The 12,674-nt window shown below is 43.5% G+C and overlaps 1 protein-coding gene and 1 pseudogene across 2 annotated transcripts; one reads left to right on the top strand and one right to left on the bottom strand.

Moving 5' to 3' along the window:
• The first annotated feature begins 2,142 nt into the window (after positions 1 to 2,142).
• Positions 2,143 to 2,811, top strand: LOC103647688 (nucleoside diphosphate kinase 1-like; annotated as a pseudogene).
• A 210-nt stretch (positions 2,812 to 3,021) lies between these two features.
• Positions 3,022 to 12,651, bottom strand: LOC100383371 (Protein VASCULAR ASSOCIATED DEATH 1 chloroplastic). 2 transcript variants are annotated; one of them, NM_001362074.1, is made up of 18 exons: positions 12,380 to 12,651; positions 12,193 to 12,255; positions 10,870 to 10,920; positions 7,476 to 7,541; positions 7,286 to 7,381; positions 7,105 to 7,206; positions 6,876 to 6,973; positions 6,615 to 6,775; positions 6,464 to 6,504; positions 6,306 to 6,393; positions 6,136 to 6,222; positions 5,966 to 6,020; positions 5,313 to 5,379; positions 5,025 to 5,121; positions 4,368 to 4,429; positions 4,241 to 4,280; positions 3,825 to 4,105; positions 3,065 to 3,608 (listed from the first exon to the last, which is right to left on the bottom strand). In NM_001362074.1, exons 1-18 carry the CDS (start codon positions 12,560 to 12,562, stop codon positions 3,375 to 3,377), a joined length of 1,872 nt encoding a protein of 623 aa, NP_001349003.1. In that variant the 5' UTR covers positions 12,563 to 12,651; the 3' UTR covers positions 3,065 to 3,374. The 2 variants fall into 2 exon arrangements, with proteins under 2 accessions (XP_008668426.1, NP_001349003.1); XM_008670204.4 differs by lacking the exons at positions 10,870 to 10,920; positions 12,193 to 12,255; positions 12,380 to 12,651 and adding an exon at positions 7,848 to 10,088 and having other exon boundaries at positions 3,022 to 3,608.
• Between the last annotated feature and the right edge of the window lie 23 nt (positions 12,652 to 12,674).

The raw sequence follows: 12,674 nt of genomic DNA, 5'->3' as shown, positions 1-12,674 counted from the left end.
ACCTTCTTATGGAAGTATATGCACATAGAGATTTAGCAAACAATTACATATTGTTGTAAGGATTACTTCAGGAACTTCACCTCAACTCACTTCTGGGTTACACGAGGTTAGGGCACGTATCAACATAAATAAGCCACTTAGGTTAGTGGTGTTCGATCGACTGGATCTACATATTGGATAGAAATCTTCCATAAGGCTCCATATAATAATCATCAAACTAACGCCTTCAGGGCATACAATATGACATTCAGTTGTGATCAATATTAAGCATTTGCTCCCCTGATGGTGACATATGTCAAATTCATTATCCCTCATAACTCAAACATATTCTTCAATATATGTCTCATTGTTCATCATTTGGAATAATGAGGATGGATGAAGTTGGGGCGCTACAATTTTCTATCTTACACCATAATGTAAACATAGTTGTGCAGAGCAAATAACTTGTCCTTCCACAAGACTTAGGGGATATTATAGTTGTAACAGTACATATTCTAGATATGACTCATCGCTCTAGTCGTTCATTCATTACAACTTATATGATGGTGTAACATAAGTCCATCAAAGATCGTAATCTACCGGTGATTCTTCATCGATCAGATGCATCATTATAGTCTGCCATTCTGGCACAATGGAATATTTTGTCAGTAACACCTAAACCATATAAGTTTTTTCCATCAGGACTTTAAAGGATACCATAATTCCACATCTAATGGAAAATACCAAGAGTAAAACTCGTGGAATGCACATGTGCTTATTCGATGAACTTCAAGTCCTTTGGTATCTCATCTTATTCCTTTTTAGGTTTGTATGGGTCTTTATCTCTTTATATGGGTTATCAAACTTTGGTGTTCAACATAGACTTTGTTTCTTTTGGATAGGTTCCATCTAAAAACTATAATCTCAGCTAGGATATATTATCTCTACATAGGAGAGTGATCATTCATCCGAAATGTATTATCCGGTATGAGATTTATTTGTTACATATTTATAATTCAAAGATATGAGTCCTCTTAGGATCTTATGACGGATCTTTATAATCCTATTAACTGCATATTGTAATTCATGTCATTATGAGATATATTATATAGCAGAACAATGTTTATTCAACACATATATGGGATGAGTCTCTCACAAGACCACTTGAACCATCGCATTCATCATGCATTATTTCAATAGTGTCCATAAATGTTCGAACTTCAAACTCACGACTTTCATTTTGCGATTATTGGTTTCAGCCTCGATTGCATATATCATTGACCCGGTAAGAGAGCTTCAAGCACTCATGCCTAGGACTTCGTTTTGGATCTCTTTGCAATCTAGAGAGGCATGATAGGTGTCGACGTATTTGTCTGCCACATTTAATAATGATCTTCGTCATTTCCCAAAAATGAAAGATTCATTGTCTCGTATTCCGAGCACAATGATATTGCGCGCATCGCTAGGAATTTCATCATCAAATGAACCTCTTTGTCAGGCAAATCACCATCAGGGTGAATTAATCTCAGGAGAGTTATCACAGACCACGTGAATTTGTAATTAAAACATATGCTTTGACTAAGGCCAGTGGATTTTATTTGTATATTTTTAGAACATTTCGGCATTTGAGAGAGAAATGTCCATCTAGTGTAATGCCCCAATATTCTATAAAATGCACAAAAGCCAAATTGAATATGTCGCTCGGTGTTTACTCCTGTGTAAACGGAGTTTGCCAGAATCATTGAGGAGTAATCTTATTGGTTTGAATGCTTCTACCTGATGTAGATGTGGATATACCTAGGATTAATATTATATCCACATTTGACTAATTAGCATTTGATCTATTCTGTAATGTTGAGAACTACGTTATCACGGATCGTCAGATCCACTCCCTTTGCTCCAGTCAGCTGGAGAAGTTGTAGATCTTGTATTCTTGTTTCCTTTCACGTAAGCACGATTACGAGAGAACGCAAGATATACGGTGTACTGCGGCACGGAACCTATGGAAGGAAAGATGCAGAAGGTTCCTTAGCTGTCATGCATCAAAGCTGATGTGCAGGCAGGCACATCGGCGATTCAGCATGCATGCATGGGAGGAATTGGAGGCGCAGTAAGAGCATCTCTAATTGATGAACTACTTTCTACTTGCTGTGTAATGCAGGGATGAAGTTTATGAATGTCGAGAGGTCCTTCGCGCAGCGGGCACTACGACAAGCCCTTCTTCCCCGGGCTGGTGGAGTAGATCGTCTCCGGGCTCCGGCCCAGTCGTCGCGATGGTGCGGGAGAAGGACGTCGTACTGAGGATCATTGGGGCCACCAAACCTTGGGAGGCAGCCCAGCCCCTGGTACTGGTACCATTCGTGGGGACTACGCTGTGGAAGTTGGCAGGTGAACATTCCTTTCTTCTTAATTAATTGATTTAGAGTAGGAAGTGTTATGATCTCTGGCACATGTCATATCATGCAAAACATAGTCTCGATCGTTTGGTCTTGCTGAAAAATAAAATCATGGTTTGTGCAAGTGTCACCTCTCTCTCTCTCTCTCTCTCTCTCTCTCTCTCTCTCTCTCTCTCTCTCTCTCTCTCTCTCTCTCGTATAGGAATGTGATCCATGGAAGTGACTCCGTGGAGAACGCAATGAAGGAGATCGCTCTCTGGTTCCCCGAAGGCGTGGCCCAGTGGAAGAGCAACCTTCATACTAGTAACTTGTATATTAATTAACCTCAGATATCTGAATTGTCTAGGGTATACGTTTGACCTTTTTTTTATCTCTTAATTGAGATAATAATGTAGGCCTCCAGCTATCTGACGTTGCCAACCGAATTTCAGTCTAGCTGTGAATGCCAGTGCACAGTGCATCTGCAAAATCAACCTAGAATAGCATCAGGACGTACATCATTCTGGGATGCGTCGACAGGTTTGGGCAGCAATCCTCATCCCGCCAAGCTGGAGGAAGATGCCATGCTCTGATGGGTACGGAACAGAAAGCTGCTGCCCAAGGATACCCGTCAGGACTCACCAGCTTCCGTCATGACGTGGAACCAGATCGAAAACCACATTTCCTTTTGCCACCCGAGCAATACATAAACCACAAAAAGTTTTTTACTTTCTGAAAAAAAAAAGTAGTGCGAGGTTTCTAACATCACGCCGCTGTATCGTCATGGCAATGACACGTCCCCCAGCTATTTACATTGAATGCTGTACCGGGATCTGGCAGTTCTGCCTTACGGCAATACCTCTGCAACACCACCACCACGGCACCAGCTCTCCGTTTGCATCTGTACGGTCTGTAGCAACACAGAAGAAGAAGAAACCTGAACAACGTCTCCGAGTTCGTACTGTATACCAACGAATCCGCATCGCGGAATCGTGCCCCTGTCGTGTACACGCGCTGCGGTCATGTGCGGCGCCTCAGCCTCTCCAGTCCCTCCAGGTAAGATCTGAGCCAGGCAAACTCGTGCCTCATCCTCTCCATGTGCGCCTCAGCCACCTGCATCTCCTCCCTGAGTAGGCTGAGGCGCTTCTGCGCCCACTCCATGCTTTCTTTGCTGTACCCGAAACTGCCCGTCGAGATCCCGTGAGGAGCCATCTGGACCTGGGGGGACCTAGTTAGCAGAACTATGATGGTTACCTGCAACAAACAGAAGTAACTGTTGGTAGTGATCGTTTCCAACGTTTCATGCCACTGGTTATGTTCAGATATTTTTCCAGTTCATGCAGTGTTGCATTAAGATTATGTATGTAGCTACTGAGCCCACAAATAACTAGCAAGAACCAGCAGGAAGACCACGTCGTCCAACATCTAGTCAGCATCGAAGTGCATCTGCATGAAGTCCAAAATACTTGCCTGCAATAGGACAATGATAGCCACCAGCGCCACTGCTAGTACTGGACCAAGTTGGCTTGATCTCATGTGTGACGTTAGTGAACCCCACAGTTCTTGTGAAGTGGACCCGATGGAAGAATCTCTTCCTGTTCTCTGCTGGGGATCTTGAAAAGGAGGAATGAGGCTCCTCGCACCAGATACATCCTGTGAGGTACTCACCATGGGTACTGCTACTTCCCCGGTATTTTCCTCGTTCGTTATAGCCCCTGATTGAGCACCAGAATCAGTTGTGCTGGAAGTGCCTGTAAGAATGGATGGACAGAATAGCCATTTAATTGCTTCATAACTTAGCATTTACAGTGAAAGAGGATGCAATTCAGATAGAGAAAAGTTGGAATTGCTCAAAATATTCGATCGATCCGTGAACTACAAACTACCTTTTGATCGATCATACTCCTGCTTCAAAAGATCATGGCCCTAAAAACATGAGATGAGAAAAGATTATATGCACCGCCAGATGGAAAGTAGCACTGAGAAATATCTTCAAGTACGAGAAAGACATACGAGCTTAATCCAGAGACTGAAAACTTCTCGGCATTCATCTTTTGTTGACTGCTCTATTTTCCCTGTGATTTGGAGGTTTAAAGAATGTAAGCAGAGATGCCATACAATCTAAATAAATGATATATATGGTTCAGGTGCGGGAATAAATTAATTGCACAAGCATACATATGCCAAGATAGCAAAATTCGATAACGAAATTTGATCCACAATAAACAAGATCTGCAAGTTAAGTCTCTACATCAACTATGTTTCTATTTATAGTGACACGGCCCTTTGAACTAAGCCCCTCAGTTTCATTGGAAGTAGCACGGTGATCCAAAGAACCAACTTGGACAAATGAAGTATATGACATATTGAACTGCGGGATATAGAGCTCATATAAGTTGTAACGCTAGGGGTTTCCTTGGTAAATTATGTTTTAGTTTACTAACACATATGCTGAAACTTACCATAAAAAGCATATAAGCGTGTGAGATTGAGACACCAGGTCACAGATACTAGAGTTCGTAGGGGTCAATTCTGAAGGCATGCAAAAATGGGCCTTAAGAATATTTAGTGATTTTTTGTAAGTGGTGGAGGATTCAATATACAAGGATGCAGCATAATTTCAAATATGGTTCTCACTAGAGCATTCAGGATACAAGGGATGTAAATTACCTCTAAATATTGTTTTCTTTGAGAAGGCTACATTAATATATATCCTGAGGTAACAACAGTTCTCATCTAGGCTATCTTGTTCAACATCCCAGATGCCCTAAGGTAAAATAAGATCAAACGAGAGTTAAGGGGTTAAGGCTAAGAGCAAATCGATGTTAATAGGTATATAACAACAGAAGTTGATAAAAGCAAATGAAAAATCATAATACATTATTTTCCATTGTGCACAAAAAGGAATTCCAAGCTAGATAAAAAACAACATTATAGACAGCATTGTGGATTACTCGCCTCTACAGTGAAATGGTCCCCATATGGGGCATCACCTATTGACTGAGAGGTTTGAATCACTAGACGCCTACAAACAAGTGAAAGAAGTTAATTGCAGGGAGCTATAACATCAATTATTCTTCAGAAGGGAATCATCACTACAAAAGAAACAAGCATGCAGCAGAATGAACAGAACTAGCAACAAATTACTCCTAGTATGATCATCTCTGGATGCCAAATTGATAATATCTTAACACAAAAATTGACATGGGACATCAGGTATTCAGGTTAGAAAGCTAAGACATGCACATAGTGATAGTCTGATAGTGAAACCCTTAACCCTGATTAGGGCAGGTACTTGTATATGGAGAGAGATACATGGGATGGACCAAGGCCCATTACATTAGTATAGCACACATTGCCTCAAAAAAATTAGTATAACAAACAATCTAACGCAATCAAATTCCAAGAAGGCGACCTGATTCTAGTAAAATCAAAATATAAAAAAAATTAAGGCATGAGTTTTGTTCAAGTAGACAGCTAAGTTTGATAAAACCAACAAAAAGAGGAGACTAAAATAATTGCTAGTTCTACATCTCAGTTTTTTATTCCATAATAACCAAAGGTTCAGTGAAGACACCACCTAACTGGCAGACAATGGATCTTAGACTAACCTGTTTTTGTAAAGACGAAGTTTCTGGACCTCTTGACAAGTCCCAAATTTTGCACCTAAAGACAATTTAGAGTAATCAAAGTGGAACGTAAGAAAATACAAGCAAGTCATAGCCCATGCCATATTCGATGCCAATCAATTTCTTCAGTCAATTGAAAGCTCTTGACTTACCAAGATAAATTTTTATTGGGTGCAAAAATGAGACATCCCTTACAAGTCCCCCTTGTTCATCTGTACGCCATTTGGAGCAACTAAATTCTGCAGTTCAACCAGGTCAAAACTCAATATTTCTAATGACCAAAAGATTTTCATGAATAAGGAAAGGATAAATTGGCATCAACCTTTGTCACCACAATTTTTGTGGAAATCATCCAAAAAGCCAAAAGCACCATCAGACAATAACAAATTAAAAAGAACCTCCACAGGCACCTGTTTTAAAGATGTTAGTGTTGTAAACGCAATTGTCAATACTACTACAAAGAAATGGAACCTTGCAAACCTGAAACTTTGACTCCGTGACCGAAGTGTAAGATTCAGGTACTGTGAGAAAAGGCATGATGGAGGTTTAGTAAAAACAAATCATGTAACAAGTGCCTAGCAAACAATTAATGATATAAAAATAAATAGGAATAACAAAGATAGCCACAAACCACTAGGAGTATCATCAACTGGCTCCAAATTGAATGGGTTTAGTGTGATGATGTTGTCTTCGAGTCCATTCTCCTCAACATTTGAAAACCTTCTGGAAATGTTGATGTTCGAATCACCACCATCAGCACTACCACTGGAGACAGCCGTACTATTGACAGACCTACAGTCCAATATGTTAGAATCATAAATAATTATAGAGAAAAGAAGTCAATGTCAAGATGTAAAACAAGTGTAAATCATTTTTGTTCACAAGTCAAAACCTGTCCAGCGGTGATGAATCTTCATCTTGTTTAGGTTCCTTTGCTCCTTCCAATAAAACATAACCATTTTCTTCACTGCTACTAGCTGACTTTGTCTCCTATATAGTGCCGTAAAAGATTCCATGAGAACAGTTTAGAAACCAACGGTAACTCCTAAGTGGCAGCTACAGGTCAACAGATTGAAGTTACCAATGTGGTAATGATTCATAAAGAAACAAAGTCTGCTAACCTGACGTTCAAGGAGTAATCTTGCATTACTAACATGTTGTTCCCAGCCATCTACTATAATTTGATAGGCTTCATCACGTGACAAGAAAGATCCAAAGAAGTGCTGAAATTAACAGGACATGAGTGCAAGTGATTTAATAATGTATACATAAAAGAAATTTAGACAATGATAGCTCCCTCACCCTTCTACTACCAGCAACAATTTCAATGGCATTAGAAAAAATGGCAGCCGTCTTTGCTTTACGAACATCTGTTACCTCTTGCAAAGGTATTGTTTTCTGGGTAACAGGAACAATGTCAGGGACTTCTCGAAGTGCAACTAAACAAGCTACACCAGCTATATAATGATCATGTGCTTGGATCATTTATTACCTTAGTCTCATATCCAAATATGTTAGAGTAGAAGCATATATGGTGAAGAAATAAATACATATGCCCCTGCAAGATAACACATTTTAGTATGAAATCCATTAAGAATGCTAAATTTAGTATTACACTTATTTCCTTAAAAGATAAAAAGATAAGTGTGTAATTTAACTCAAACAATTTTGAAAATTTTGAAGTTGTAAGATGACCTGGTAGATTTTTAGACACAAGGCACTGGCTTAGCATTGATGAAAGAGAAATGTATAATAATGCATGAACACCAAAGGAACATATGTAAGGTAGCAACTAGCAAGGGTAGTAGATGACCTTAGTAATAATAAGGTTCTGATGTTTCAGAAATGGGGAAGTGTTGGTTACCTGAGAACAGGGTACCCAAAGAAGGACCGAAGGCCTCCCAAAGACGGCCCACGAACTGGGCGGCCCACCTGCCAAGCAGCTCGGCGTGAAGGTCTAAAAGGACCCCCGGGACGGCCCGCCAAACCGACCAGCCCGCCTACCGAACAAATACCCGTCGAGCAACCCAACGAGGCGGGGCTGTCGAGCAACCTGTTTGTCGAGCAACCCAGCGAGGCGGGGTTGCCGACCAGCCTGCCTACCGAGCAACCCAGCAAGGCGGGACTGCCGACCAACCTGTCCGCCGAGCAATCCAGCGAGGCGAGACTGCCGAGCAACCCAGCAAGACGACAACCTGCTGAAAGGAAGAGCCAACCCGGTACTATCAAGCCACGTCGGCACGATGGGACATTATTGAGCCACGTCTAGACCGTGGAAGCGGTATCGAAGGGTCTATCAAGCACGACGCCAGATATGTGTCCCCGCTGACCAGTGGGGTCGGACAATCCCAGCCATAGAGACCTCAGCATTGGGGTCTCTACAATGACCCATACGCCGCTTAGCCTGGTCCTGCACCCTAAGCCAACACACCCCACCACCCTAGAACAGCTTACCGAGTACTTCGGAATGAATACTCAGAGGTCCGGACCTCATCCAAACTCAGGAGATGCTCCAAACTAGGATCGGCTAGAATAAGCACTACTATTGAAGGATTAATTATAAGTAGCACCCGAGGCGGGATCCGATTTCTAATCGCATTCATGAAACATGGATTATGTTTCAACTTTGTCACCCTGTTTCGAGATCCTCCCTTGTAACGGGTAAGGCCCGAGTCGTGAAGGGCTAGGTCCGAGGGGAGAAGAACACATTCTCAATGGTGATCCAGAGTCGTGTAACCGCTTAGCCTGGTCCAGCACCCTAAGCCCGCACACTCCGCCATCCAAGAATGGTTGTTCCAGAACCTAGGGCTTGCCCGTAAAGGCTTAGGCCTTATCCTAGTCGAGGGGCAGGTCCTGAGACCCTGCTTGACGAGGTTCAGAAACATAATCCAGAAGATTGAAAGCGCTAGGAACGACGACCCATAGATACGCTGTTGAGCACCATAACGAGGCCGCAGGGACGCCTTTTTTACAGATCACCAGGCGAGGAGGCATAAAGGAGCTGTTACAAGGAAGAGAGGTGTCGACCGCTGCTCCCCTCACCAGGCGAAGCCCGGCGCTGCCGCATATCCTGCGACACATAGCGTGGACCACCGGGAAAACCCGGTCTCGACCTCCGGAGTACAATGTGCCACAACATTAAACTGCGGACAAGACACATACATGCCCACTCCAACGGCGGGCTCTATGACCGAAGTACACGGACCACACAGTGGCTCGCACGTTACCGAGGCGGGGCCTTTGACTCTCTGCATTGCGTGGGCTGCTGCCATCATGGCCCACATTGTAGTGCGCGAGGTACCAACGCGAAGGGTGACAGGCGAAAAGGACAGGACGACGTCGCCAGAGCATCCCTACACACAGTAGCGCTTCAGCCTACGTCGCATCCTACTCCTACGCTCTGCCCCGATTAGATGAGGCAAGGGTACGGCGAGCAGTAGCACTTCAGCCTACGCCGCAACCTATTCCTGCGCTCTATAATGACCCATACGTCGGAAGGGACGGAGCAATACGCCATACCAGATGGACGTCTACGCATGATGAAAGGTGACACTAAGGGGTGACGGAAGATGAAGCTGTACCGAAGACATCCCTAAGCCACGCCTTGAGCTGACTCAACAGAACCCACCAAACACCGCCACGTCTAAATAGGACTAGCAACATGAAGGCGAACGAGACTCGACGCCATACTAGAGGTACGGAGAAACACGACCTAACAGGTGAGACCACAGGGGCTACGAGGCCCAGAAACAGGAGGCCGAACTCCACCCCAGTAGAATACTAATCCTCATTGTAATGTCTACCCCTTGGACTATAAAAGGGCAAGACAACCTCCATCCAAAGGGCATCCCATAACACACAACTTCACACAAGCACCCAGCTGTAACACGTCCCAAGCAATACTACTGTCAGCACTACTCTGGACTAGGGCTTCGGCCTGAACCAGTATAATCCGTTCGTCCCAGATCCACCTTCGAGCCCCTGTAGCTCACCATTCGGAATGAGCCCGCGCTAATACCCCTGCCGAACATAAATCTTATTGTCCCCCAGTTCCAGAAACCACGCCAGGAAGTATTCATTTTCATCATAAGGTTTCGAGCAGAAATATTGCTACATTAAGAAAACATGTCAAACTCATTTATTACTTAATAAAATTTTACAAGACCAAAATATGCTCAATCATTTCAATTGAGGTTAACAAGAGATATATTTAGAAAAAAAACAGCACGAATTAAATAGGAGCATGTACTCATAGTATGTTTTCTTCCTCGATATGGGTTGGTAACTTCAAAAAATCAATAAAGATGTACTAACATGGCATTATGCAACCAGTACATCCAATTATTTCTGCAAAATGTGTGCTTGGGAGATTTCTAATTGGATGGAAAAAAATAAGTTTGCCACACCAGCATAGGGAAAGCAAATTCTCTTATGACATGAGATTAAGTGTTAATGCCCTATCTTAATGACACATAGCTTTCCTGTGTCATCCAAGAAAAAAAAGAATAATCATTGGTGGATCACGTAAAAGGTTTATGCGATGGGCATTAGTTAATTTAAAAACAAATTTAAACTGAATAACAGTTGGGCATATCTATCCTATGTAATCAGCGAATGCTAGACTGCCAATAATTTGGCCTGTCACAGCCTTGACCAAACCAGGCATAGAAAAAATGAGTCAGAAGTTCAGAACAATATTTGGACAGAATTATATGCCCACTATACACTCACATTGTTGAATTCTTGGATTCAAGATCACATTCTCACAAGAGTATGAACTTTCACCAAATACAGATCAATTACAAACAATACCAGGGAGTCATAATGGATGACAGATAAATGTATATTTTACCATAATACCATGGAGACGATTATGTAAGAACTACCTGAAGAAGGATATTTTCTTGGAGAGCGCAGTTAAAATCTTGCACGAGAACCTGGATGACACCAAAAGTTCAGTAAAATGCAAACGACGAATTGTGGTATCAGTTTCTCACTTGCATACATAAAAGTGTAACAACACAATGACATTTTTTAAAACCATTGTTTTGCTTTATTCAGAAGGGCGGGCCTGGTGCTGTGGTGAGAGTTGTCTTTGTCTCACTAAGTCACCATGTCATGGGTTCGAGATCCTCTTCGGATTTGCGAGAGAAGGCTTGCCTCGGTTTATCCCTTCACTAGACCTATTAGGAACCTCTAGGACTAGGTCTGCCCTCTAGTGTTTTCCTTTATTAAAATGGAGAGGATAGTCCATAAATAAATGTTATAGAATGTCAAGTGCACTTGAATCAAATAAACTTACATGTACGGTAACAGGCTATATTAGATGGGCACTTGGCTTAAGCGCTATTGCTCAAAATCCACCTATCAAACTACCTTTCACTCAACTATCAGCAAGATAATTAGGTATTCTCACTCAAAATCCTCCTTTTTGTACAGTGGTGCAATCTAACCGTAAACCAAATCAAAAGCGCAAGGGAACTCATGGAACTACAAACCGCTTAAGGGTCTGTTTGGTTGGGTTGTGGTTGTGAAAAAAGATGTTGTGAAAAAAGCTGTTGTGGGCTGTGAGCTGCGGAAAAAACTGTTGTGCTGTTTAAAAGCTAAAAATTTAGTGGAAACCACCAAAAACCGTTAAAAGTTATTCGATATATATTTTCACAGTTCCATCCGAAAGCCACTAAAAACAGGTTCAAGGTGCTTTCAGTTTTGCACTGCGAGAAAATCAGTTTTTAGAAAAAACTGCTTTTTGGATCCAACACTTTGGTTTGACTTTTGGCTTTTAGGGCCAATAGCAAAACCAAACACACCCTAAGAGTGAAGTCAACCAATAATTATAAGGCTCCTCTGAACTCACTCATAATTCAGCCAACAGCACAGCTGCTGCACTGTACATTCAGTATATCAAACCGAACTGTCAAAGCAAGATGCTGGCATACTCCAGAGCAAAGGACAAAATGATGGCATACTCCAGAGCAAAGGGTAAAGGAGTGAATTAATTGCGATAAGGTTTGTCCTAGAAAACGACGGGTGATCAATAAGTCAAAGCCCCCACGAAATCAAATCCCCTCCGCACCAGTACGAGCACTTGAGCATCCAAAATCCGCAGAACGGAACGATCACGGTGTAAATTCAACAGCTAGATCGATCGCTAGGAGGGGGGAGGAGCTAGGGATCACTCGGCACCAATCGGCCGCGCGTCCAATTACCTCGTCGGGCGGCAGCCGGAACAGAAGCCTGTACTCCTCGCTCCTGCTCGCGAGCAGCGGGCTCTGCACGACCAAACACCGCGCCACGTCAAACACGCCCCAGGGCAGACGAGGGGAAAAAAGGAGATGCGGTGCGATTCCAGCGGTGATCGAATTCGCACGCAAGCGCGCTGCGCGCGGCACCCACCGAGGCGTCGGGGGCGGAGAGCTGGTCCCCGGAGTAGGCGGAGGCCGGGGAGGAGGACGCAGACGCGTAGACTGCGGGCGGCGCCGACGCGAGGCGCCGCGGCCGGGGGGCCGACGAGGGTGCGGCGGTGGGGATGTCGGCGGGGCTCGCCCGGGTCGGGGAGGCGACCGTGGGTGAGGCCATGCCGGTGGACGCAGGCGAGACTGGGGTCGGGCGCAGTCGAGCGGAGTCGGAAGCAGAGGCGACCTCGCCGGGAGGGCAGGAGGGCGAAGTGTGAGGGTGGTGGGAAGATTGA

Source organism: Zea mays, chromosome 2, assembly GCF_902167145.1.
Source record: "Zea mays cultivar B73 chromosome 2, Zm-B73-REFERENCE-NAM-5.0, whole genome shotgun sequence".
Taxonomy (NCBI): domain Eukaryota; kingdom Viridiplantae; phylum Streptophyta; class Magnoliopsida; order Poales; family Poaceae; genus Zea; species Zea mays.
Note: the sequence above shows the minus strand (reverse complement) of the source record. Positions and strands in the feature narration are given on the sequence as shown.

Excerpts from the sequence above, each read along its gene's own strand:
- LOC100383371 (NM_001362074.1), bottom strand. The coding sequence starts at position 12,562 with ATGGCCTCACCCACGGTCGCCTCCCCGACCCGGGCGAGCCCCGCCGAC. Across the intron at positions 4,106-4,240 it reads GGAGTATGATCGATCAAAAG|GCACTTCCAGCACAACTGAT; the intron begins GTAGTTTGTAGT and ends CCATTCTTACAG. Across the intron at positions 3,609-3,824 it reads CTATCATTGTCCTATTGCAG|GTAACCATCATAGTTCTGCT; the intron begins GCAAGTATTTTG and ends TGTTTGTTGCAG.